The sequence below is a fragment of the Labrus bergylta genome, chromosome 3 (genome assembly GCF_963930695.1).
Source record: "Labrus bergylta chromosome 3, fLabBer1.1, whole genome shotgun sequence".
NCBI classification, from domain to species: domain Eukaryota; kingdom Metazoa; phylum Chordata; class Actinopteri; order Labriformes; family Labridae; genus Labrus; species Labrus bergylta.
In genome coordinates this window covers 14,518,378-14,545,176 of record NC_089197.1, presented here as the reverse complement: position 1 = coordinate 14,545,176, position 26,799 = coordinate 14,518,378, and the positions used below count along the sequence as shown (strand labels likewise).

General features: G+C 40.6%; 4 protein-coding genes across 6 annotated transcripts; 3 read left to right on the top strand and 1 right to left on the bottom strand.

The window, feature by feature from the left end:
- Window positions 1-285: 285 nt before the first annotated feature.
- dtwd1 (DTW domain containing 1) lies at window positions 286-4,267 on the top strand. The gene is made up of 5 exons (XM_020641231.3): window positions 286-385; window positions 2,081-2,404; window positions 2,600-2,737; window positions 3,297-3,585; window positions 3,738-4,267. Exons 2-5 carry the CDS (start codon window positions 2,147-2,149, stop codon window positions 3,965-3,967), a joined length of 915 nt encoding a protein of 304 aa, XP_020496887.2. The 5' UTR covers window positions 286-385; window positions 2,081-2,146; the 3' UTR covers window positions 3,968-4,267.
- Window positions 4,268-4,495: 228 nt separating this feature from the next.
- Window positions 4,496-18,626, bottom strand: LOC109989435 (NAD(P) transhydrogenase, mitochondrial-like). 3 transcript variants are annotated; one of them, XM_020641186.3, is made up of 22 exons: window positions 18,468-18,626; window positions 17,663-17,828; window positions 16,611-16,840; window positions 16,316-16,515; window positions 16,140-16,227; window positions 15,961-16,049; window positions 15,565-15,752; window positions 14,987-15,120; window positions 14,696-14,887; window positions 14,010-14,160; window positions 12,396-12,557; window positions 12,184-12,294; window positions 11,938-12,083; window positions 10,821-11,016; window positions 9,717-9,950; window positions 9,028-9,188; window positions 8,598-8,777; window positions 8,360-8,519; window positions 6,160-6,241; window positions 5,487-5,605; window positions 4,983-5,098; window positions 4,496-4,884 (listed from the first exon to the last, which is right to left on the bottom strand). In XM_020641186.3, the coding sequence occupies exons 2-22, from the start codon at window positions 17,790-17,792 to the stop codon at window positions 4,738-4,740; spliced, it is 3,216 nt and encodes a 1,071-aa protein (XP_020496842.2). In that variant the 5' UTR covers window positions 17,793-17,828; window positions 18,468-18,626; the 3' UTR covers window positions 4,496-4,737. The 3 variants fall into 3 exon arrangements, with proteins under 3 accessions (XP_020496842.2, XP_065808852.1, XP_065808851.1); XM_065952780.1 differs by lacking the exon at window positions 18,468-18,626 and adding an exon at window positions 17,954-18,066; XM_065952779.1 differs by lacking the exon at window positions 18,468-18,626 and having other exon boundaries at window positions 17,663-18,040.
- Window positions 18,627-19,338: 712 nt separating this feature from the next.
- afg2b (AFG2 AAA ATPase homolog B) lies at window positions 19,339-24,240 on the top strand. The gene is made up of 11 exons (XM_020641224.3): window positions 19,339-19,481; window positions 19,696-20,316; window positions 20,404-20,589; window positions 21,084-21,368; window positions 21,457-21,642; window positions 22,285-22,443; window positions 22,591-22,800; window positions 22,898-23,125; window positions 23,239-23,373; window positions 23,741-23,866; window positions 24,019-24,240. The coding sequence occupies exons 2-11, from the start codon at window positions 19,726-19,728 to the stop codon at window positions 24,154-24,156; spliced, it is 2,244 nt and encodes a 747-aa protein (XP_020496880.2). The 5' UTR covers window positions 19,339-19,481; window positions 19,696-19,725; the 3' UTR covers window positions 24,157-24,240.
- Window positions 24,241-24,440: 200 nt separating this feature from the next.
- c3h15orf48 (chromosome 3 C15orf48 homolog) lies at window positions 24,441-25,918 on the top strand. Its single transcript, XM_020641232.2, has 5 exons — window positions 24,441-24,540; window positions 24,643-24,701; window positions 24,839-24,927; window positions 25,068-25,128; window positions 25,409-25,918. Exons 2-5 carry the CDS (start codon window positions 24,663-24,665, stop codon window positions 25,475-25,477), a joined length of 258 nt encoding a protein of 85 aa, XP_020496888.1. The 5' UTR covers window positions 24,441-24,540; window positions 24,643-24,662; the 3' UTR covers window positions 25,478-25,918.
- The last annotated feature ends 881 nt before the right edge of the window (window positions 25,919-26,799 follow it).

Below are 26,799 nucleotides of genomic sequence, written 5' to 3'. Positions count from 1 at the left end.
ACATATAGAACCTTTAATGTTATACATTAGGCTATTGCTCACGCTAACTACAAAATGCATCAATATAACTCTTATCTTAATCGTCGTTTATGTCATCTAACTCTTATAACAACTTTACCTGGTGTAATAAAACAAAAACTAAAACTTTCGACGATCCTACTGCTGTACTAAATAGACTTTAAGTAAGTAAATACCACAGACTGTACGGTAAATACCTTATTCGTACTGAATCTACGCTGACTTTCTGCAGGTGAGGTCGCTCCCAAGCAACACTTCGTTGCTAAGCAACATTAGCCGCCAACTACTCCTTCCTCCAACACTGAACCGCAATATCCGGCGTAGAAGAAGAAGTTCACGCTGTTGTACATCATTTGACTGCATCCAGGTAGACACGTTTTTTTTTTTTTTTATGGTAACAACACACAATCTCCGGAACTACCGTTTGCTACAAGTTCTTTTAACGTTGGCTTTTCTTTTGACTTTGCTCTCCATTGAACTGTCAAACGTAAACGTTAGTTATCAATGCTTCCGTCAAGCGTGCTAACCGAAGCTAGCTTTACTAGCATGAATCAGACGCTGTTGACTGGATGTTAATGTTCAGTCTGTGGTCGTAGCGTTAGCTGCTGTGGGACAGACTGTGAATATTAATGCTGTCAGATTTCACCGCCCTTCAGATAGTCCTTTAAATGCCAGTGTCACATTTACACTGTAGTCTTAAACTTTAATATATTATAGTTTATTGTTCTTAGTTTGATGTACATTCATTCACTTGCTTTCTCCTCAAGGCATATATTACATTTACAAGAATCACTAAAGTGTTGAGCAGTTCTACTAAGAAAAATAACTTCAAACTTTTTGTGAAAGAAATAGTCTAAAGATTCAGAGTTCATCACCATAGATATATATATATATATATATAAATAAATAGATAGACAGATAGATGGATGGATAGATATATAGATGGATAGACAGATAGATAAATAGGTAGATATATAGACAGATGGATAGATATATAGATATATAGTTGGATAGACAGATGGATAGATATATAGATGGATAGATATATAGTTGGATAGATATATAGATGGATAGACAGATGGATAGATATATAGATGGATAGATATATAGTTGGATAGACAGATGGATAGATATATAGATGGATAGATATATAGTTGGATAGATATATAGATGGATAGACAGATGGATAGATATATAGATGGATAGATATATAGTTGGATAGACAGATGGATAGATTTATAGATGGATAGACAGATGGATAGATATATAGATGGATAGACAGATGGATAGATTTATAGATGGATAGACAGATGGATAGATATATAGATGGATAGATATATAGATGGATAGATATATAGTTGGATAGACAGATGGATAGATTTATAGATGGATAGACAGATGGATAGATTTATAGATGGATAGACAGATGGATAGATATATAGTTGGATAGACAGATGGATAGATATATAGATGGATAGATATATAGTTGGATAGACAGATGGATAGATATATAGATGGATAGATATATAGTTGGATAGACAGATGGATAGATATATAGTTGGATAGACAGATGGATAGATATATAGTTGGATAGACAGATGGATAGACAGATGGATAGATATATAGACAGATAAATAGATATATAGATGGATAGATATATAGTTGGATAGACAGATGGATAGATATATAGATAGATAGACAGATGGATAGATATATAGATAGATAGATATATAGACAGATAAATAGATACTTTATTGATCCCGAAGGAAATTCAAATGAAGGTCATGAAGAGTTGAGGCACACTAACAAAAGGCTTGTAACATAAAACCAGATTTCTGTTTGGATTTCAGTTATTGAACATACCACAGTTTTAATACACCAAACATTTCCTAAATAAATGACTCATTTGTCAGGGGGAAAAAGTCTTCTGTATGATCTTTTGAATAACAGCCCCTCACTTGAATAATTTATTTTCCACATGACTGTGCTCCTGACGTTTAAAGTTGTGGAAATGTTGGATTATTTCTGTCTCCTAAAAAATTCCTCGTTTTGTTTTTGTCAGTGTTGTGCAGCAATGAATAGAGAACCCAGATTCCAGCACTAGTCTGTCAACATTAAAAGAGCAAGCATGAGTAGCCTGGATCAAGACCAGTGTCTCCATCCTAGTTGCCGTGACAAAACAACAGTCTCCAGTGATCCATCAGATGCTTGTGATCTTGCCAAGCAGCCTCTCCAAGGTCTAAAATTGGCGTCACATGAAGTGCTGGAGAACGCGCAGCAGAAAGGCAGGTTGAAATGCACTAAATGTGGAGGATCAAGGATGTTCTTCTGCTACACATGCTGCTCATTAGTGGGTGTCACCCTGCAAGATATCCCTTTAATTAAGGTCAGTAAGAGGTTAGGACTCACTTGGTTGTTCTTTTTAAGGGTTGGTTCTTTTACAAGTACTAGTATTTTAATGTGGTGGAAAATGTTAAGTCATGTCTTTGAGGTAAGATGTGAGATTTTGTTGTGATCATGTTGTGGTTGAAATGTCATGGTCCTCTGAACCCGACTCTACATATTGTATATTTGTGTTCAGCTTCCTGTTAAAATAGACATTATCAAGCATCCAAATGAGACGGATGGAAAGAGCACAGCGATCCATGCCAAGATCCTCGCTCCCAATGATGTCACCATATACACTTACCCCTGCATACCTGACTATGAAAAGGACAAGGTTTGTTTTTTTCCCATCATAATAGGATGTTTAATTCACAGCTACACCTTTACATATTGTGATTATTTGTCATCTTTTACCCATCAGGAAAACATCACTGTCCCCGTTTAGTTTATTTATATCATATTGCGTCTGCAAGAAGATGCTTTCAAGTCATGCTTTCATACGGTCACTATTCATTCCTGTCACACACAGTTGCAACTTTTTCTGCAGATTTGATTTTTGTATTTGTTGTTGTAAGTGAAGATTTTGATCCAATAACAGACACCAAATGAAAAAAATAGTAACAATTCAAATGAAATTAAGATCAGACCAGTTTTTCCTTTTCATATTTTATACTTAACAAGTGTAAAGTTCATAGCTCTAGTTATAATCATAGTGTAAATTAGTAAAAAAATATATATATACTTGCTTTGTTCTTAAATGTACTCAGTATGTTCATCTCTTAATGCTAAAATTTAGTTATATGAAAAACACCTCATTATAAACATCAAGTCATTGAAATTCTTATTCTAATCTTTGTTGGTATACCGCTCTGTTGTTTCATGACACTCTCCAGGTGGTGTTGGTGTTCCCTGGTCCTGGTGCTGTCTCAGTTAGAGACATGATGCAGTGTCTGTATGACAGGACTGACAGCCAGTCACACGACTACTCTCATGGACACAGCGTAAAGAGGCTAAAAAGGGAGGAAGGTCAAGGCGCCACACACACCGACAAGAACCCAGAGTCAGGGACCCAAGATGAAAAAGAGGGCTCAGAGTCAAGGGTGTATCCCCTACAGAGGGTGGTCTTCATTGACAGCACATGGAACCAGACCAACAAGATCAGCACAGATGAGAGACTGCAAGGTAATCATGCAAGATTGCAATTGTGCAGCTTTTCAAAAGAGCTCTGACTGCTGTTGATTATTAAGGGCAAATGAACGTCACCCACAGCGCTGTTCAACATGATGTCACTCTGTGTTCTCGTGTCGGTCTGACTGACATGTGTTCTCCTCCAGATTTCATACGGGTAGAGCTGAAGACGAGGAAAACCTGTTTCTGGCGTCGTCAGAAGGGCAAACCAGACACCTACCTTGCTACCATTGAGGCTATTTATTATTTCCTGAAGGATTATCATGAGCTTTTTGTTGCAGAGGAGTACAAAGGAGAATATGATAACCTGCTCTTCTTCTACTCCTACCTGCACTCTGTCATCAACACTGCTAAGGCTTCTGCAGGAAAATGCTGAGAGGAAAAACTGGAATCAGCTGCTTAAGACTTAATAGCTGAGTTGGTTCACATGAAATCCTTTTTTTCTGGTTTTAACGGTAAATTCTTTTTTTAAGGGAAATTGTGACTGATCTATTTGTACATGATGCAGCAATAAACAAAGGGTTACTGGTTGATTTAAATAAATGAGGTGTTCTTTACAAATGAGTCAGAGATATAATTGAACAATGTCCTACAGTTGCAACAAACACGGCATACAAGTAACAAATCAACAAAAAACATTTGCAAAATAATAAAAGTGCCATGGTGGCAAAAATCAGATGGGAGATGGACTCACTGACTTCATACAAAGTGCTTATCAAAAAGAAAGTGTAGGAATGTTTTATATTTTTAGAGCTGTATTTTTTTTTGTGGACCTGAGAAGTCTGCAAAGTTCTCTTACCACTTTAATCCCTCCTGGTAACAGTGAGTATTATCCGCCATTTATTGGTAAATATTTCAAAGGGTAATCTCAAATTTAGTAATGTTCAAAGAAATGGAGTTCAGATAGGTTTAAATATTTTTATTTACAAATCGGTACACAATGTGCTTCAGTTATTCATGCTGTTTTATATAATAATTATGAGTCCTGGACACTTTCTGTAATTAACTCATTTGCTGCACATTTTTTTTTTTTTAATCCATTTTCCAAAAATATATGAACTTTAAGCTAAAGCTGGAAATCTAGTGTCTGAACCTGCCTGTGTCCCTGACCTCTACTGTCCGTGATGGTGAGTTAATGAGGGCTCACTAGTAGAAGACCTCTCTGATCTTGGCTTGCAGGTTGTCGCATGTCTTCTTGGCGTCTCCCAGCAACATTGATGTGTTGGGCTTGTAGAAAATGGGGTTATCTACTGCGGCATAGCCCACACCCAAGGTACGCTTCATAACAATCACCTGAGGGAAGTAAAGGTTTAGTCACTTTTTTTGTACCACACAGAAGTGGTGATACTGAAGCTGCACTACATGTAAAGATGAATCACTTAGTGACAAACCTGTTTGGACTTCCACACCTCCAGGACAGGCATGCCAGCAATTATGGAGTTGGGATCTTCTTGTGCTGCAGAGTTCACTGTGTCGTTTGCGCCGATGACCAGCGTCAAGTCTGTCTCTGTGGGCCACAGGCGTTAACACATTTATACACAACAGATAAACACACAAACTGCTAACTAAATGCTGTGCAATTGTCCTCTCTGATGCGATTGGGTTCCCCAGAACCACATCTATCTCACTCGCTCATAAACAGAACCATGTGTCTCACACAGCATGCCTGGTTGCTAAGAAAACAAGACTGTTGCCCTGATAACATCGCATGTCTAAATACCAAGACACATCACAAGGCTGCTCTGACTGCTGATAAAAGAGGGATGTGATCATTACACACAACTCATCTAGTATTATTGTTTGACACCTTCCGGTCAAAGTGACACCCATGCAGTAATAAATATTCTGACAGCTCTGAGGTTTAAAAAAAAAAAAAAAGAAAGTAGAGAATTTACCCGGGAAGTCTTCATTGATCTCATCCATCTCCAGGACTATATCATAGGGAACTCCAGCCTCAGCCAAGAGGACGTTCAGCTGGCCGGGCATACGACCGGCCACTGGGTGGATACCAAACCTATAAGAGATGATGCAGAAATGTTACGGCTCATCAAGACTTATTGATTTGCACTGAGCACTTACAACTCCCTGAACAGTGATACATGTCTATTTCTAAACAAATTTAGATTTATTGTCAATATGAAAATATATAATTAAAAAAGTTTTGAAAACATTACAAAGCAATCATGCCGTGTTGTAATAGAGAATCCTACCAAAGTAAAAGTACTCTCAGCAAACTGTAATCACAGTATCAACTGCAACCCTCACATTACACAGAAGAATGACTTCTCTCAGTATTATATTTTATGATTCTTATTGACAAATCCGACAGAGAATAAAATTCAAGAGGATAAAAACTACAGAAAGAAACTGAATACATGTTTTGAAAGACAAACTTCCGTCTCCCTCTTCTTTAAGTCAGTAAGTACTTCCCAACATGGAGACCATGACAAAATACATTTTTAAAGCCTCCCTTGGTGAGTCTGGACACTCAAGGCAAACATTTAAACAGCCGTATCCTCTTCGTTTATAAAATAGATGAGATGGAGAGGAATGAGTGCAGACTTTCACCTGACAGCTTTGCCCTGTTCCTTCAGCATCTTCACCATGTCTGCAATCGGGTACTGGGCTTTTGCTGCACACAGACCCCAACCTAAACACACAAAACATACAAAGAATAAACATGGTATGAAAGCTATTCCTGGCCTATGATAAAGTTACAGATTTAGATGTACAGAGATATAGATATACAAAATAGGATGTATGCTTTGTAACTCTAGTATCAAAGATGTTTTTCTATTTTCTTGGTTGTTGAGTCTTTTTATCAGTTCTGCTAATTAACTAAAACACAATTATTTGACACAATTTGTTAATACTCAAATGAAAACATAGTAATCCAACATGAACAAAAAGAAGTATGTGTCCCTCTAGGGTTTGTTTCTTTCCATCCTCATCCACCACAAGTCTCCTCGCTATATTAAATCACAGTGCTTTCATTGGTCTGAGATACATTTTTCTCAGTAAAACTTTTGCATGTGTGGTGTGCCTTTGGGTCCCCTGCGTGCAAAGACCTCCTTTCCCCATGCCTGGGTAACCCCTATTTAACCCTGGTGGTCAGGTATCTTGTAGAGTTCAGCATTACCCCTAATTGAGTTTTTTTGAAGCCAGTCGCCCGTAACCCGTATCTTCCAATTCCCCAGAAAACTGGAGCCTTCTGTTTCCTCACTGCCGTGCTTTGTTGTTGACAGCGCATGGAGAAGTCCTGGGTCTGGACTCAATAGCTCTTATGACTTTTCACTGTTTCTCTAATCAAAGCAGCATGTTAGACCACACAGCTGTCATTGCGTTGGTTTGGAGCCACTTGAAAACAACATCGATCCAAGTATCCAAGAGTGGTTCCCCTTACTCAGGCCACTCGACAAGTACTCAGTTGTCGGACAAGTCTGGCTTTTTGTATTTAATAAATCAAGCTGTGGTCACCATCTCACACTCAAAAAAGAAATCAAACGCATCGTTCTTAACTCTTTGCTAACAAACATGTACTGACACATTCACTGTGTATATACTCTGTACAAGAGAGCACCTTTCTAGGGGATAATTTGTGGACAAACTGCACCCTCTTGTGGTGTCCAGGCTTCAATATTTTCAGATTAATTAATTACTGCTGTATGAATCAGTTCAGGAACATGAACATTTGCGAACTCTTTTCAAAACGTTGAAGCTTTCCAAGAGCCGCTACAAAAACATTTTGATTCTCACTTGGCAGAGCGGTCGTGCTGAGCCTTTTTCGTCAGGTCAAGTTAATAAGATGACAGAGATAGTCGATGTTATTGATGCAGACAGTTTGAACAGCTGCAGCTGGAGAGCAGAGGAGAATCCAAGCTCTGCGATGATGAGAGAATCTCATATTAAAGCTCCACCTCGGCCTCTGAAGTCAACCCAAACATCTTTCTACATCTGTCCAAGTGAGGAATGAATGAGTTCCCTTACGTTCCTCTGATCCTTTGAGGATACCTGGATTCAATATCTCAAAGAGTACAGTCTGAAATTGCTCCATACGTTAGCCGTCATGAGATAACTTTAGCTGGGATTTGGCTCAGTTTAAATAAAAATAGATTTATTGAGAGATTGATAATGTAAAAAAAAAAAAAAAAAAAAAGATACAAATGTAACCCCATCCATTTCACACATTAAGGTCAACTTGACAAGTCTTTAGGATGTTTTTTTTTACATTCATTAAGTTTTTTAATGTGGCTGAAATATCTTAAATTGCCTTGAGTGATGTCACTTAAGGCAGATCTGGTATGTGCTCAAGACTACAAGTTTAACAATAGAAAAAAAAAAGAGCCGCGTGCAGGCTTACAAATCCTATTTAAACTTTTCCTTATTTCTGGCAGCTCAAGGCTACACTAGCAACTATTAGCTGTCCATTTGAGTGGCTCAGGTTTTTTTTTTTTTTTTTTTTTTTTTAATCTTTGATGGCTCCAAGTCTACCATTGTTATGGTTATGCAGTGCAAGACTGGTAGAGTAGACTCTGACATTCCCACGTTTTTCTTGCAAGAAAGGAATCGATCTAAATACTGAATCTAGCCTTCATCGGTTTGCTTTGTTCACAGCAAAGAACAATGCTCTCAACAAAAGATGCTAATATAAAAATTGCTTCTTTTGTTCAATATTTCATCCAAGCCTTTGTAAGTTTATTTTAATTAAATTATTTTAATATTTTACCCAGTGTAAGAAAATGTCTCGTGTGGCATGTACAGTATGTACCTGGAGTGATAATAATGCTGTTTGCTTCTTTGATAATGTCAATGGTCTGGTCCACGTTGACCTCAGTGTGAGTGCCAACAATCTCCATGGGTTTACCGCCCGCTGTGGAGGTGGTGCCGTACCCACCCAGGATCACATTGGGTAGGGAGCGGTTCATAGCCTGGGAAGACAACAACATGAAACTCAAGACTCAGGTAAGGAGTATATCGTGTTGGTTAACCCGTGTGTGACTACTCACCACACACATGATGTAGGAGAGGATGGCACCAGAAGAGCCAATCAGAGCTCCAACAATCGTCATGAGATTGTTTTCTAATAAGAAGCCCTCAGCACAGAGTGCCCATCCAGAGTAGCTGTTCAACACGGTGATGACCACAGGCATGTCAGCGCCCCCGATGGCTGCTGTCAGAGTTACACCCTGTGAGGAGGTAGGAGAATCAAATGTCAAACATTTTTGCCACAAAAAACTAACTTTGTATAAATATTACTAGTTCATACTTTATCTGTTATGATCTCTTATGATGATGTTTTAAAGCCCCTGTGAGGAAATGTAAGTGCCCCTATTTGAAAAAGTGCCTTGGTCTTTGCAGACTATATCCTCTATGTGTTGGTAGTGTTTTTTTCCATTGTTGTGTTGTTGTTTTTTTTTAACCAAAAAAAAATCTCACCATAATAGTAGAAAGACCAGACACTCCCAGTAGACACCCCATGCCAGTCTCGTAGCTTGAGGTTAGCATAAATGGCACCATGCCTCCCACTGATGCTGCCATTAGACCAGCATTCAATCCGTGTCGTCCAGGCAACAGCAGGGGGGCAGAGTTCAGGACGCCTGCAACCACAAAACAATTATATAAATTAACTGAATTTAAAAACAAAAACATTTTTAGAGAAGCTGGAAATTGAACTTTTATCAAAGTCTCTTTGGACTGTTTCAGGCAGCCTGTGGTTGCTTCTAATCTTAGAGTCTATAATGTCCTTAAATCAGACAGCAGCCTTCAATTAAGCCCAGCCAAGCAGCCACCGAACAGACCCAGCAATAACAAATTACCAGAAATTCTCACATGTGTTCCTCCTGATTAGTTGCACTAGAACTAATAGATCAGTGTCTGCTGGCACATGCATAAAAACCCAGAGCAGGCCTGGATTTAGTGAAGGATTTTTGGATTTAACTAGATCAAAGACACAATCAGCACCAGAGGACACATAGCTCAGTGTGATTATCTAGATATTACTCTGTCTGTTTCAAGTGAATATCAGACTCATAAAAGAACAAAGTGTGCTGACTACAGGCACAAGGTCTTTATTAAAATCATACACTCTGAGATGCTAAAAATACTATTCAAATACTCCACGTTACCCTGAAGTTTGCCGTAGGCCACCAGGGAGCCACTGAACGTGACGCCTCCTATGTAGGTGCCCAGGTACGCCACGGTCTTGACTACACCGGCGGCTGGGTGGGTGTCCAGATGGGGGTATTCAATCATGAATTCAGCCACGCAGGTGAGAACAGCTGCCAGACCCACGAGACTGTGGAAGGCCGCCACAAGCTGTGGCAGGTCTGTGATTTCAATACGTTTGGCAATGGTCAGACCTGCAGCCCAAACAAGGAGGAAAAAAAAAAAAGAGAGATCAGTAAATCTTTATGCGATACTCCAGTCAGTCTGTCTGAGTCCAGGCCCAGACACTAAACTTCTCATGCACACTGGCTATGTTTGAAACCCAAAAATGAAAAATATTAAGTTAAAGGAAGAGTGGTTTTAAGGCAAACACCTGTTTCCAGTAACTTCACTCTTAACAAAAAGACTAAAGACTTCAAAACTAATGAGTCCTAAGTTTAGTATAGTACTGTGTGTTTTTCTTTTAAGCATAGAGTCCCTAATTGAACACTGAGTGAAACCTCATGTTCTGCCGCCTGTGTGCGTGTGTGTGTGTGTGTGTGTGTGTGTGTGTGTATAGATTGTAACACCCATTCATCATTTTGCTTTCCCTAAATGACTATTAACATGTACAACATTCACACATGATGATAAAGTCCACTCATCTCTCTATCTGGACAGGATGATTGATGTCCTGTTAGGAATTAGCAAAAACTTTACACTCTTCAAAGACCGCAGGATTCGCATGCAAGGTTAAAAACATGTTACTCATTCATGATGGGCTTGTACTGTTCTAAACAAGCTGTTGGACATCAGAAGGAGCTTTATTTATATGTTCGTCGAAACTGAGAGCTGCTTCGTTGGTGGTGATTTTTCTTGCCACGATACAGCATAGCGTGCTTCATAGGGACTTAAATAGTAGACAAATACAGGATATGTATGAAACTAAATTAGACGGAGCTGCAATGAGCAACAAACTGCATCAAAGCAGGTATTTTGCAGAACAAGAGAACTAAAATATTTCAAAGGAAATACGTTTCTATCATCACCAATAAGAGTATCACAGGCAGCAGGGATAAACCTACCGAGGGTTCCCCCTGTGGCCATGGCCAGAGACATCTGAGACAGCAGCTCTGGAGAGGGTTTCAGGGCACCGAGGGTGGCAGCGATGCCCCCTGCGACTCCCATCATGCCCAGGGTGTTCCCCAAACGACTGGTTCTCTGTGCAGAGAGGCCTGCCAGTGCTCCCACACAGCACAGGCCGGAGCCCAAGTACATCATCTGAGGTGGGAAAACAACAACAAGTCAGTCATTCAAAAAAACAAGTTCTTCTTTACATGATCATTAATGAACAAAATTTTTTTTTTTAAATTAAAAAGGTATGATTTAATACCGATGCTCAAAACATGGACGTAGTCTCAGCAACATTACCTGTCTGTTTCTTAAGAGGCTTTATGACGCTAAATGATGGTGGTTAACTTCATTTAAATGTTTTCTCTTAGTTGTCTATCAAATCAGCCACACTCCTTATTGAGCTTATTTAGCCTTAATATCATCAAAACAGATGAGCTATAAAAAAAATAAAAAATAAAAACCTGCGTAAAGCTCTAAGAGACCAAATCAGATTTGTTTTCCAGACTGTAAACATGTTCATTTATGCTGTTAAAATATTGGCTCATATGGAGATCCCTTGGACTTCGGAGACAGGCTCAAATTGACACTTTAGTTTTTGCACTTCTGCATTGGCTTCATTTTACAACTCTGGAGATTGAAGCTGATTTAAAACTTAAAATACTGACTAGAGTACCTTCATATGATGGATGCAAAAACAACAACAACAATAAGCAGAAATGAAAGGTCGATTGATTGAAAAATAATCACCAACTGTAATGACACTTATTTCAAGACATATTTAAAGTCATTAAAAAAAAAAAAATGTAATCTCTGGGAATTTGACTAATAGCCTCATGAAAGGAGCACAAATATCAGCTTGAATTTTGGCAAGTTTAATGACATATTTCAGTATTTTTTTTATATATTTTTAGGTCTAACAAAGCAGCCAGTATCTTTGGTACCTTTCCCATAAACATACAGAAAAAAAAATCGAATCTGAACTTAAACAGTGTCATCATGACAACAACAGTCTGATAACTGGTTCATTTCAAAGCTATTTGAGTATGAGAGGAATAAAGAGATGATCACCTGTTCAATGTTATATCCAGCAGCAAGTGAGGCTCCATATCCCCCAACAAATGCAGCCCCGGGCAGAGCGTACAGGTAGTTGTACTCAGGAGGGTCAGTCGGGCGCTTAAACATGTCCAACATCCTCTGAGTGATCAGAAAACCACCTGCACACACACACACAGAAAAATACTTTTTTTTATTTTATCTGGTAAGGAGTGCTCTTCTGTATTTTTACTTATTGTTTTGAAGTGTTGAACTTCTGACCAGCAATGTTGATGGAAGAAACAAAAGCAGCAGCAAGCGCCAGACTCTCAGGCAGGCTGGAGGGTGTGAGACCTCCACCCATCAGCACCAGACCACCGACTGCTGTCAGACCTGGCAGAGAGGACAGACAGATCCCCTTTGTTAACATATGAAGATGTAATATTAACAAACAAAAATACTTATCTATAGAATGTGTTCTACTGAGTCCTGACCTGAGATGGCGTTGGTCACTGACATGAGAGGGGAGTGCAGAGCGGGGGTCACACCCCACACAGTGTGGTATCCCACAATCCCAGACAAGCCAAAGGTGGTGACCATCTGAGTGAAGGCTGCGTTGGGGGAGATGATGCCTAGAGCAAGACAGGTGGACACACCTACAGAGAGACAGAGAAAATCAGTGTTGTTGTTTTTGTTGTTGTATGCCTCTGCACAGATGTGTGTCGTTTCTTTTTTTTTGTCGTAGTGGGAAAATGTGCAGTTTCAGTTTGTTTCCCTGTTAAATTAAGCCAGTATTTTAATGGTAAAAAAGGAATGGAAAGAGAAACACTTTTATATAACAGGTTATGCAAGGGTTATGACTCATACTTCAAAGGAATTCAACTTTTATGTCATAATTGACTAAAAATATATATTCCCCACTGTTCCTCATTATGTTGTCTCCATTCAAAGGTCCTTTTAAGATGAATGAAGTTTCAGTGCTGAAGTAAAAAAAAGGCTCATTTAAGAACCAAAAAAAAAAAGTTTTTACTGAGGCTGAAACTAAAGAACAAATTTAAATTATCAGTTAACTCAAGGATAATCTTCATTAATTGATTTTAAGCAATAAAAATGTATGTAAAGTCTTCATCAAACAGGAGGTGTCTGTTGGGGGATTTTGAGGTGAGGTTGAATGTGGTACATGTCAAGTAGTCAGTGTATTAGCCACAGGTGAAGCCAGTCATCATGCCCCCTTCATCAAGAAAATGGTCAGATTGCCCATGTTTTGTCAATATCCTGCCTTGTCCAAAAAAGCTACTGGAGTGTACCGCATCTCCAATTAAATAAAGCTCCCATTACATCATAACTTAAAAATAAACCACTACTGACTCCATATACATTTTCAGATAATGGGGAGCACGTTTTGGTATTCTATTCTTTAAGATTTCAGGTGATCTCAATAGACATAAACAGTAGACTTACATGCTAAGGAAAAGGGGGGCATGTTTTGATACTTGATTTGGAAGAGTACCTCAAATGTCAAAAAGCCTGCATCAAATAATGTTTGCAGATCTTAACAAAGCCACTAAGTAGCACACCTGGATAGGAACTACCATTTGATAGAACAGCCGCCCTCTGGACGGTTTCACATTAAGAGGACTGTTGACCCGGTTCTCCTGTGGCTCATACACATACTATTGACCAGTGGCACATACAAGTACACTTCAAAAAGAACTCTCTCTTTCAATGACTTCTGTTTAACCAGCAGGTCAGACATGAAGATACTCAAATGACTGTGATAAGAAGTACATCTTCACATCTGAGGAACTAAAACCCATCATATATACCTGTAGGGCATTTCCGATCTAAAATTGGCATAAATTATTCCTTTATTGTCAAAGTAGTTGCAGATTTTTTTTTGTCCATTTACTTATTGTTCCTGCTTTATTAGAAACTGCTAAATATTGTAAAACCAATCCTGATGAAATGATGATTGAGAAAATTAAGCCAAACAAAGCTTCTTGTTTGGTTCATTGTATAATTTAATTCAAATTTGATATTGTGATCAGAACAGAAAGCTCTTTTTGGACAAAAATGATAACTAGCATGGCTCTGTGTCTGAGTCTAACCTGCAGTGTAGACACCCGCAGAGGTCATGGTGCGCTTGAAGGGAGAAATCACAGACGCTTTCTCCGCCTCCAACTCTGCCACTGATTTCTGTTTCACTGGGGCTGGGGGGGCTGTTTTGGGAAGAGGGGCCGGGAACATGTCTTTGCCTTCCTGAACACATCAGAAGACAGACATGTGGAACCGTGTGAGAACTCAAAGGACATCCAGACTTTTGCGTGAGAAACAGAAATCAAAACTTTGGAGTCGTGCATTGTGGGAGATCTTGCCTGGATGGTTGGAGCACTCAGAATACAAACTCATGCACCGCAAAGGAGATTATACTGAACAAACAGCAATCACAAACCAGTTACCAGTGGCTCTGAAAGGGAAATTCTCTTTTAAGGGGCCTGAATAATGCTTAGTTTAACAAGGGGTAAACTGATATGTCTTATTGAGGTTGCATGCTTTCTCTGCCATAAACAATGTGTCAAAGCCAACATTCCTGGAAAAGTGCATTTTAAAAAGTTCATAGCATTCTTCCAGGGATCCAACATGAGCCTTTCCCAGCCGGGACTGGGATTTTAGTGCTCATTTGGCGCAGAATCGTAGCATGACAGGATCTGATAGCTCATGCCGAGAGGGAGAGATCGATTGCCAGCAGATGTCCAGGCCGCCCAGCAGACAGTTACAGTGAATGAAAACCCACCTTCATAACAAGAGTCCCACGGATGACATGGTCAAGGGTTCCATAGTCGAACTCCTCTCTGGGCTCATAGTGGAAGTACTCCTTATCTGGGCTAATGGCCTTCAGCAGCTTCAGTACGTTGTTAGAATAAAGAGTGCTGGCCTGGGAGGCCATGCGGCTGGGCAGGTCTGTGTAGCCAATGTGTGTTACTCCCTAATTTGTTTAAAAAAAAAAAAAGAAAATAGGTTAACAGTTAATATTTCATGGGGCTGAACAAAACATAAAGATGTGCTACAAAGGTAGAACCCCAACCTTGTGAATGTGCAGCTCTCCGGGCCTGGTGGTCTCAATGTTGCCTCCTGCCTCTGAAGCCAAATCCACCACAACAGAGCCGTCCTTCATCGACTCTACAAACTCCTTCTTGATCAGAATTGGGGCCCGCTTACCTACAAAGACACAGACACAGAAAACAGAGGAGCAGGAGAGATGCAAGAAATGTTAACAATACCATGTTGTAAAAAAAACCCCCCAAAAAAACAGGAAGAGTCATTGGACATGTATCAAGAATTAAGATGCATCGACCACTTTTGGTCTTAAGGGGGGGGTATGTGTGAGTGTGTGCGTGTGTGGGAGGGGGGGATAAAACACCAAAACATTTGTTGTATACTTTCAATTAACAGACACAGAGCAATGCAAGACTTGACTGGCAGTCTTGTATCGTGACATCTGACAACTTATGTGTCACTATATACCCCTCTTTCAGCTTTGTAGTGGTCTATGCCAGCTCCTTAAGGTTACTATACCTTAGCTAGTTAACCATTAGCTAGTGCAGCTTTAGAACCTCAAAAGGATATTAGACAGGACAGGGAGAAGGTACCAGTGTGACTGACCTGGAATCAGAGCAGTGCTGATCACAATGTCCACCTCTTTACACTGCTTGGCAAAAAGAGCCATCTCAGCCTCAATGAACTCCTTCGACATCTCTTTGGCGTAACCTCCAACTCCATCCCCAGACTCTTTCAGATCCACTTCTAAAGGCTCCGCTCCAAATGACTTGAACTGCTCCAGGGCTGCTGGCCTGACGGACAATCAAACAGACAAGCCGTTGTCAAAATCATGATCATAACAGCTATCATTGATTTTTGTATTTGTTTAATCAATTGAAATAGTACAGTGTGCATTAATCAACCTGTGTAAATATGCTGAAATTAGCGCAGTAGCTAATAGCTAGCTCACTCAATCTGAAGTCTGAGAAACGTGTCTTTTTTTTTATCTCCATATCATACCTAGTATCAAATCCTCTCACTATGGCTCCCATTGACTTGGCTGCTCCTGCTGCTGCCAAACCAGCTACTCCACCTCCAATAACCAGGACCTGTGGACAACAGAAACATCCACTTTCATTATTCTATTTGAGGTAGACTGTAAAGAAAAATTAAAAGGCCGCATTAAAGTAGAGAGTTACCTTAGCAGGGGGAACTTTCCCTGCAGCTGTGATCTGACCAGTAAAGAACCTGCCAAAGTGATTTGCAGCCAGAACCACAGCCTTGTACCTAAGAAATAAACATTTGTCACATTTTCTGTAAATATGAAACCTGAAGCTGTAAATATTTGCGTGTACACAAATATGTTCTTCTTTACCCAGCAATGTTAGCCATGGAGCTAAGTGCATCGTAGCCCTGTGCTATGGTGACTCTGGGCACCTGGTCCATTGCGAGCACAGTGCTCTGCCTCTCCGACAGCTTCTTTATCAGCTCTGGGTTCTGAGCTGGGTAGATAAAGCTAACCAAGGTGGACTTTGGCTTCAGGAGGTCTATTTCAGTCAGACTGGGGGCTCGAACCTACAGCAAAAACAAGACGTAGTACATTTTTGACTTACAGAAAATGTGCACAGAAAAATCTAAACAGCAACACCAAGTAAAAGATGTGTACAAACCTTGAGGACCAAATCAGAGCCAAGTGCTCCCTTGACATCAGTGATGGTGGCTCCAGCTTCGATGTACTGCTGATCAGAGAACTTGGACTCGTCTCCAGCGCCACTCTCCACCTGCACGTTGAAGCCCTGTTTGACCAGCGCCTGCACCCCGGCTGGAGACAACGCCACACGACGCTCATTCTGTAGGGTCTCCTTAGGAACACCGACCACCAGGTCCTTGTAGAGCACACCTGAACACACATAAAACAGATGGCTCAGTCTGAAGTACATAACATTTTTAAAAAAAAAACAAGGAATGCATAAACAGCTTTTTCTTGGAGAACAGTATGAATTTCTGATGAATATTAGAACCTCAACATCACCGTATGATATAAAACAGGAAGAGTTGTGTCTATTTACCTTTTTTGTGCAACAACGCAGGAGAGCATGCGAGTACGTCAGAGATTGTGTGGCATGAACAGCGTCAGATTACACATTTCTCTCCATACACGGCATGGTGACCTCGCCACCATGGAGACATTATTAGCAGGTGATTGGCTGCGAGCCAGCGCACACACACACTGAGAGGCCTGCGCTCCCACACCGACACACTCTAAATTCAAAACTAAAAAGCACTCAGTTACTCCCAAACCGGTCTGAAACAATCCGTTACAAGGGCCTTAAGAACAACACAGATGTCATAAACAAACGTCTGTGGACAGAATCTGACAGAGTGCACGTTCACATTTTCATGTCACCTTTAACTGACCTCTTGCGTGTTCTTACATTTTAGCAGGAGCTTCCCAGAGAGCAAAGCCACTGCCTGCTTCACTACCAGCTTTCCCTATTTAGGGAAGATCTCTAGCAACCTGCAGCGAACAGTTCATGATCTGTGCCGAGTTTTCCACTCTTCTGGCCAGGAGGAGTGTGTCCTTGAGTGAACTCTCGTTCTTCAAAATCAGACACAGAGGATATCCAAAGCAAAAGAAAGCACGCAAACCCCTGGCTGTCTTCTGTGAAAAAATATTGTAAGGTTAAGATGAAAGATTTTAACAGAGCTGGGCATATCCTACCTCTGGAGGCCTGTTGGTCCCATAACACAGGGAAAGTCCTGAAATTCCTCCGTCCAGGTATCTTCTGACGGGCCCCTCGCCGGAACAAAACCACAGAAGAGCTGGAGATGCAGCGCAGGAGGGTCGACATGGCTGCTGAGCGTCTGCCCTGATACTCCCTCTGGCTCTTTAATAACGACACAAACAAGCAGAGGTAGTTGAGGAGTAAATACTACTTATGCATCTGCTGTCAAATAAGAAAACACATTCTGAATCCCCCCCTAAAAAAAGTTAAATCCTGAGCCCACACACAGGTTGTCTGTGCTGTGAGGCCTACAGACAGCAGAGTGACATTTCAGCCTTCCAGGACACACACAGGGTTGATTACACGCCCCGAGCTTGTCCGCGAGATCTGAAATTATGACGGTACAGGGGGGGGAACTGTGCCAAGCCTGGCCTGGTTGTTGTGGGCATGGGCAAAGGGAACCAGGAAGATGAAACAGTGTTAAGATAAAAATGTGGTGGGGCTTTAGAGGACAGCTCAGGACTCAAACACAGACACACATATTCTTACACAAGGGAACTGTAAAAGATGTGTTGTTTGGAACTACTAGTCTCACACACATTAGTTAAATACAACTAAACGCACAGACATGGTAACATTTGATAATCTGAGTCTTGTTTCTGAGAAGTTTAGACTTTTTTTTTTCATTCATTTCGTCCTTCACTGAATCAAACCCTTTGCCAATGGCCTTCATCAACTAACTTGTACTGATTAATAACTAATTGAAGGAGTCGTTGAATGTGTAATTGTTCTCAGACTTGCCTCTCAAATTTCCAGAAAGAGCAGGTTAATGGCTCAACTCCCCGTTCGCAACAGGGTCACCTGTGAGCAGTCTGGCTGTGAGCGGTCTGCAGAGTCTGGCTGTGAGCGGTCTGCAGAGTCTGGCTGTGAGCAGTCCTATCTCTTCTGCGTGCAGGGAGGGACAGACAGACGACCTTCCGCAGTTTCGATATCACAGCTGCACTATTTACGTATAAATAGCAAACCATGTGACTTCACTCATGACCACCACTGCAGAAGAAATCACCACAGTGACAGTCGCACATTAAAACTTTGCAAGACCACCTGTGAAAGAAATGCTGGATGAACTTATTGAACATATTGTACATCATTTAAATTCAAATGAAGGTTTTGACCCATAGTTTCCTAGGAAACTCTGAAATAAATTCAAAGATGTTTAAGTGGCACAAACTTGAACAGAATGGTTATTTGGGAATATCGACTTACCTAGGTTATTTTCTTTACCTTAAACTGCATTTTCTTTTCTGTACACAGGGTGACGCCAGAGCGCCAAATATTTAGTAGTTACAGACGACCTTGACTATTTTTTTTTTTTCATTCTAAAAATTATTGAAATCGTCAATCTTACATTTTATTATTTTTATGTTTTATATTTTTGTGTTTTATATATTTTTTTAAATATATATGTTTGGCTATTTTAAACCAGGGGTAAGCTTAAAATGAATTGACAACACAAATAAACCGAAACAAAAAGGCGTCATTCATTTAATGTTTGCTAGGGTGACTATAAATGGTAAAAAAATAAAAAATATATAAAAAAAGATCGGCTAATATCCCATTTATTTAATTAATAATACCAAATATTATTTCTTCCTAGATTTAGGAAACGGAAGCAGTCACCCTGACGCAGGAAAAGGTTTTGGTTGGCCATCTGAATTTAGCGCCACATGGATTTTGTAAACATTACAAGACGACGCTTCATCTGCTCCTCTGATACCACTTCATGCACCATTCACTGGCGTCACAGTTCATCTGGTATGTAACGATGTGAATGCTTTTGTTGTTATAAAGTTCATAATATGATCGCTAAGAATTGCGTTGTAGTGAGCTACAACTAGTAGCACGTTGCCTTGCTAAAGTTTCACTGCAGCATAGTAGGTGGCTCTGGGTGAACCCCTTCTTTTTTTAGTCTGTGGCTTGATTAAACTTCACTGTTAATAAGAATTCACTTTATCTGTATTGCTGTCAGGGGAGGCTTGTAGCTGCTTATGGTTCGAGGATGTCTCTGAGGCTGCTGTCGGTGGATCCATCAGACCGGGGCTCTCAGAGATGCAGACTGGGTCCAGGCTTGATGTCATCTCTGGGTCTGAGTCTGGGCTCCCCCGTACAGGTGTCTGTACCCGGGGGGAGCTGTCTGTGCACCGCCTGGCCCCGGCCTGACCTTGCTGAGGGCTTTCTGCAGATGGACTTGAAATGTTCATCTCCTAGTCTTCTCTCTCATCCACCCACACATCTGAACCTGGAGCCTTCCCAGCTCTCATCTGCACCCTGTCCCAAACTTAAAAGTGTTAGAATAACTGCGGTGGTCCAGAGTGTTGGTTTTAGGAAACACACTCCTCCTGGCCTTGTTCATGAGCTCGTTAAAGACATGCTCAAAGGTGTATATGTCCATGAGAAACATGTGATAAACCTGGAGGATTTTGATACAGAGATTAGATATGTCGTTATTGAAAGCATCACTCCAGATTCTGCCACCGCTGGATTAATCACATCCAAAACTGGTGTGGAGATAGTTGACATCCAGACAGACGGGCATTACAGGAGCCAGCTGAAGAGCCAGGACGCCGTCCCACTGGGGGGTCTGGAGCAGGTTGGCAATGCATCAATGCAGTTATTTCACAAGTATTCAAATGGTGATTTCCTATTCTCAGTGATTTGCTTCATTGCTGTATTTCAGGTGAGTGCCTCCCTAAAAGAGATGCTGCAGCTTCCCCTGCACTATCCAGGCACCCTGAGCTCTCTTAGTGTATCATGTCCTCGAGGTGTGCTACTGGTGGGTCCTCCAGGTGTGGGCAAGACCCTGCTGGTCCGCAGAGTAGTGGGGGAGGTCGGAGCGAGCTTGGTGGTGGTCAGAGGCCCGGAGGTAAAAACTATTGATGGCGTCCTTTCATATTTTCATATAATTGATGTGTTTGCACTACATTATTATAATCCATTTTATGTGTTACCACATTTTCGTGCTTTTATGATGTAGTCATTTTTCTAAAAAATGTTACGTGAAGAGTTTTTGAAAGACGAAGTGAATGTATTTATTTTTATGCTAATCCAGTTATTAATACCAGACACCTCAAAGCACTCACTTTTAATCCAATTTCCCATAACAGAATAACGACTAAAGTTGATTCTCTTTGGAACTCTATTTCCTACTATAACTGAAGTGTCATTTTATATATTGTTGGCTAAATGAAAATGCTTTATTCTCAAGGAGAAATTGCCTATTCTTAGTGGCATTTTTACACATCAGAGTAAGGCTTTTGATTATTTCTTTGCATCATAGACTATAGTAAAAGGTGTCAACAAAGTGTTTGTACAGTTTACTTCTACGTTATCAATATTAATTAAGAATGATGATTTCAGGTGGTGGGATCACGGCCAGGTGAAAGTGAGGAGAAGTTGCGCTCTGTGTTTGAGCGGGCTCGATGTGCAGCTGAAGAGGGACCGTGTGTGCTCTTCTTAGATGAGTTAGACTCTCTGTGTCCGAGGAGAACCGGCTCATCAGCCCCAGAGAACCGCCTGGTGGCTCAGCTGCTCACGCTGATGGACGGGATTAATCAGTCTGATCGATTCCTCATCGTCGGCGCCACCAACCGGCCGGACAGCTTGGACCCTGCACTGCGCAGGCCCGGGAGATTCGACAGAGAGGTACAGATGATGCGATATGTTTTTGGTACTTATATTATTTAAACTGAAAATCAATCTGTGAGGCTTTATTTTTTTATATTTCCTTCAGGTTATCATTGGCGCTCCCACCTTGCAGCAGAGGAAAGACATCTTGACTGTTCTGTGTGCAAGGATTCCTGTGTGTCCCAGTGTGGACATGACAGAGCTTGCACAGAAGACAACAGGTTATGTAGGAGCGGACCTCGGCGCCCTGTGCAGAGAGGCTGCCATGCATGCTATACGGGAGAACTCAAAGGTAAATAAAGCAATCAAGCAAAGTGTCGAATATAAAACAAAACAGGTTTAATTGTATTACTTATGGGCAAAGATTAATTCACTTTCCCTTTATATTTCCATGTACCAAATTATATTTATATATATATATATATATCGACATCGCATACAGGGGTTCAGAAAATTCAAATTTAAGCTTCATTTAGCAGCTCAGGAAAAGTCTTAGGTTATTTGGCAATCCAACATTTGTTAGTGTATTACAAATTGTGTTTCAGTTGTGGCTTGCAATATGAAGTAGTGTTGGAAGTGTGTTGTGATGCATGTGTACCGATGTTGTTGACCATGTATGTAACAGGATGCACTTGCATTCACTAAACAATGTATACATAAAGTCATGTTTGGCTGGTAAAAACTGAAATGTTGCTCTCACTGTAAGGTTCTAGTGCATTTAGTCATAGTAAAGCTTTGCCCTTGTAAGAACTGAATCTTATTTATTCAAGCAGCATTTAGTGCACTGTGTGTATCAAGGACTCCATGAAAAGCAGCATTAATACTGATTGGTTTATCCTGGTCGAACAGAGTAAACTGAATTACTCTAAATTGCTGCCTGGCATAAAAATGACTGTCATCACTCCTGTGTTTTTTTTCTAATTGTTGTCTGCAGGGTTCAGGAGAGCAGGTGGTGGGTCTGAAGCACTTCCAGGAGGCTCTGAAGTCGGTGCGTCCCTCCTGCCTGAGGAGCAGCCTGGGCAGGACGGATCTATCTCCAATATCTTGGGAGCAGATAGGAGGACTCGAGCAAGTCAAACTCAAACTAAGACAGGTAAAGAAGTGGCAGGGCTTGAATAATGACAAATCAAATAAGAATAGATGTCACTCAGGCATGATGAGTCAAGAAGAAAATATGCCTCAAGATTGTATTGATTTGAATTGTTTCCCATCTGTCCCGCCTTCCTGCTGCACATGAAAGAGTATTGAATGGCCGATGAAGTACCCCGAGGCGTTTGTTCGCCTGGGTCTGAGTCGGCCTCGTGGCGTGCTGCTCTACGGACCTCCAGGATGTGCAAAGACAACACTCGTCAGGGCTGCAGCCACTTCGTCTCACTGCGCCTTCCTGTCTGTTAGCGGTGCTGATCTCTACTCTCCGTTTGTCGGAGACTCAGAGAAGGCTTTAGCACAGGTATGTTTTATCTTATCGCTCTGTGGTATTTCTGAATGTCAGCTGTGTTTGTGTCCTCTTTGCCGTGTCACACATGAACACCTGTGTCTACATGTAGCTGTTTCGTCAAGCCCGGGCCTGTGCTCCCTGTATCCTGTTCCTTGATGAGATTGACTCTCTGATTGGCTCCCGGTCAAACAGTCAGACAGCTCATGGTGTACAGACCCGACTTTTATCAGTCCTCCTGAATGAGATGGATGGAGTCGGCCTGAAGACGCTGGAGAGGAGAGGGACGGAGAAGATCCTCCAGGCAGAGGGAGTGGAGGACGATCACAGACAGGAAAAGGTCAGAAATGATTCAAACCCTACTAATCATACTGCCTTACACAACATACAGTATGATCAGCTAGAGGTGATTTCATTTTACTTTTTGAATTTATTTTTTCCCTCTATGTGCAGTTGGACTGCCAGGAAGTATGTAACAAAGAAGTGATGGTTATAGCTGCCACAAACAGACCTGAAAGTTTAGACAGCGCGCTCCTCAGACCTGGCAGGCTGGACCACATCATCTATGTCCCACCACCTGACCAGCAGGTAAGTTATCCATCTTAAAGGTATACAAATATGAGAAGTTAAAATAAGTTTACTTCACAAATGTAAAAAACGTTTTAAGAATGATCTGAATTTTATCAGCTATCTGGATACTCATAAATGGAAGCTAATGCAGAGGTACCCAAAAACATGATGGGATACCGGAAGCTAAAGTTTATTTTTCCAAAACACCATATCTGTCCAAATATGAGATTATTCACTTTCAACTCACTATCAGATCATAACGAGCTGTTCTTGCTAGAGATCCAGCTTGAACTTGGTTCGAAGTTCAAATCAAGATGATATGGTTTCGGGACTTTCTATTTGCTAAACTTTAACTTTAATAATATGTGTCCTCGTCTGTATCCAGGCTCGTCTTTGCATCCTGAAGCTGTGTACAAAGTCAATGCCCGTGTGTGCCGATGTGTGCCATGAGGAGCTGGCTGCAAAGACGGAGCTTTACTCTGGAGCTGACCTGCAAAATCTGTGTAAAGAGGTAAAATTAGAGAGAGCGCATTGACACAAGAAAGCCATCTTTCCTACATTTAAAGTATATAATGCAAAGTGTAATCCTGATCCTACATGATGACGAAAACAAACTCATTTAGTAACCGAATACCTACATTTTTTTTTTTGTTTGTTTTCCAGGCTGCTCTTTTGGCACTTCAAGAGGAGAAGATGGAGGCTTCTGACATCAAACACACATACTTCCTCCGGTCCCTCAGCAAAATGAGTCCCTCTCTCACCGCCCAACAGATCAACACATATCAAAAACCTCCCAGATGACAAAGCACATATGATCATTTTTTTCTGTGTTTTATTATTGTATAGTTATACAATGATGTATAAATAAAAAAAATTATCACTTGACCTTTTTGTCTGGTGTTTTCTCTTGTTGTTCTTTTTGGTCGCTGTTGAGCAAACTGTGTCCCAGCTGTTGACTTTCAGTTCTAAAATGTGGCCACAAGAGGGCGCTGCTCACTCAGAAAATGTATTGATCATCAGCAAAGTGGATCCGATGATATATTGACCTCCACTGATGCAATTCAGTCCAGGAAGCTCTGTCTGTCTACGTGCGTCTCACCCCGTACTACCTTTCATCCAGCCTACATCAGCCGACTCAACAGGATGCTGCACTAACAGACATCGAGGACTTCTCAGCAACAACAGGTGAGACCTGCTGCACACAGATGCCTGTAGGACTTGTTGACTTACATTCACTGCATTTGACTCTGAGCATCATTAAATTGAAATGTTATTTTTGTTCTAAAGGTATTTGAGAAAACAACAAAATGGGTGGTTTTTTCCAAATGTTAATGAAGAAAAAGGAGGTGAGCCGTTTATATTTTTACCATGTTAGAAGTCATTGTATAGCACACTGGATTTGCAGGGGGAAAATAAGCATAACATAGAGTGTGTATGTGATTATGTAGATTTTATAATTCATATTTTTACACATTTGTTCCAGCTGATCCCTCTGATTGGGTTCATGGCTTTTGCCGCGACAGGAGCCACTTCCGCTGCAATCTACTTTCTGCTGACTAAACCTGATGTTATGTGAGTGTCTTTGATCAAATTATATTCCACTCTATTTATTTTATTATTGAAATTCATGAAGTTGTACTTTTTTTTATGCCTAATCTGACTTTGTAGGAAGTATTCAATGATAATTAGATATTTTCAATCATTGGTTGTAGTTTGAATAAGACCAAAAACCCAGAACCATGGGAGAGACTGGACCCATCAAAACCCCAAAAGGTAATTTCTAACATTTTGATCATTACATAACGATTGATCAGGTTTTGGTAGTTATTGAAACCCCCATATTGTTCTTATTGGAAATTAAAATGAAAGCAGATCCCCGTTACCGTGCAGCTGAAATCTGCTGAGCCAGTAAGAAAGTAATCATATTCAGTGTCGAAATGTTTATGTTGCCACATGCAGACCATAATGCTGCTAATCATGTTACCTTTTAGCTGTAACACTTGCAAAGAGATCAAAAGAAGCTTGATTTTCTTTGTCTGACATTTTGCTGCAGCTCATCACCATCAATCAGAAGTGGAAACCAGTGGAGGAGCTGGAGTTGGTGAAGAGTCTCTACAAGTGAGAAAAGAGGCGAGCATCTGCTACAAAGATCCACAGTCTGAGTTCTTCTCCTGCCCCCCCATCAGTCTAACAGAATCCTTTCCGCACAAACTATGACACTTTGACACTCAGTGTGCGGAAATGCTTCTGCTCCACTGTTGGGGTTTCACTCACTCAACAGGGGGTTGAGGGCCCAGCTCAACGTCAGCCCTTCACAACAATAGAAAACCAAGGATTCTAAATAGTCATACCGCTTTTTGTGGAAAAAACGCTGTGTCGTTGTAATGAAAACTTTAGAGAGAATATAACTTTATATTTTCATTGAGCAGGTTGTGGTGTTTTGTTCAACAGGAATCTCAGATGCTACCACAGTCGATGTAAATGTACAAATAAATGTAAAAAAACAAAACTAAATGTGAAAGTAATGGACTGTATAGTGTTAATAAATTATTGTATGAATCAAGTCGTTGTTCTTTTTATTTCCTTTAAGTGTAAAAGGTAGACACAAGCCAGGCTGCTTCACCGTTGCCGTTCTTTAAGCTACACAAAGATGGGCTAAGCTAAGCTAATCTAACCCTCTGCTGGCTTTAGTCTCGGAGTCTGAGCTGATTTCTGGTCTCCAAGCTTTTTATGTAGGCCCTCTGTATATTCTGTCTTTTCCCCAGTTTTTAAATTAATAATTGTAACCTCAGATTTTCATTTAAGAAGAGGAATGTCAGATTTTAAGTTTTACCTAGGCTATTTCTGGTATACATTCATCATTTACTTTTGTAGGTGTTTCATTGCATGTTATCAGATCTGTTGTTGCCTTTCCTCAGTGAGGTACAAGTGTTTACAGGCTGCTATAAAGAAGAAGGTTATTTACAATCTTAATATTTAACTAACAAAAGAGCAAGGCCTCAACCCTGACGGTCACACATCATCCTCGTCGACAGTTAGATCTGGCAAAGGTGCAGTGCAATTGGATATGTGTGTATTTTTGAGCATTGATCATTTGAGCAGATCAAACTCCTACTGCTTATGAAGATATCTGCAATGACTGAACGCTCCAAAAATGGACTTTGCTGCTGTTTGCAACTGAAGTTATAATCAGAAGTAAAAGACTCAATGAGGTCATTCATGTTCACTCACTGTCTATCAGGGGACGCCCACCAAGAACAACTTTTCTTGTGCTCTTTCATTCTTCACATGTTATTTAAAAAGTGTATCCAGGAAATGTTTGTTACTTGTTTGCAGACATGAATGTGATTGGATGTTGCCTTTCTAGGACAGCAATAAAGCAATTACTGCCATCGAAACAATGAGCGAATGCACTCATCAGCTTACTTTATGGATGTACCCCTC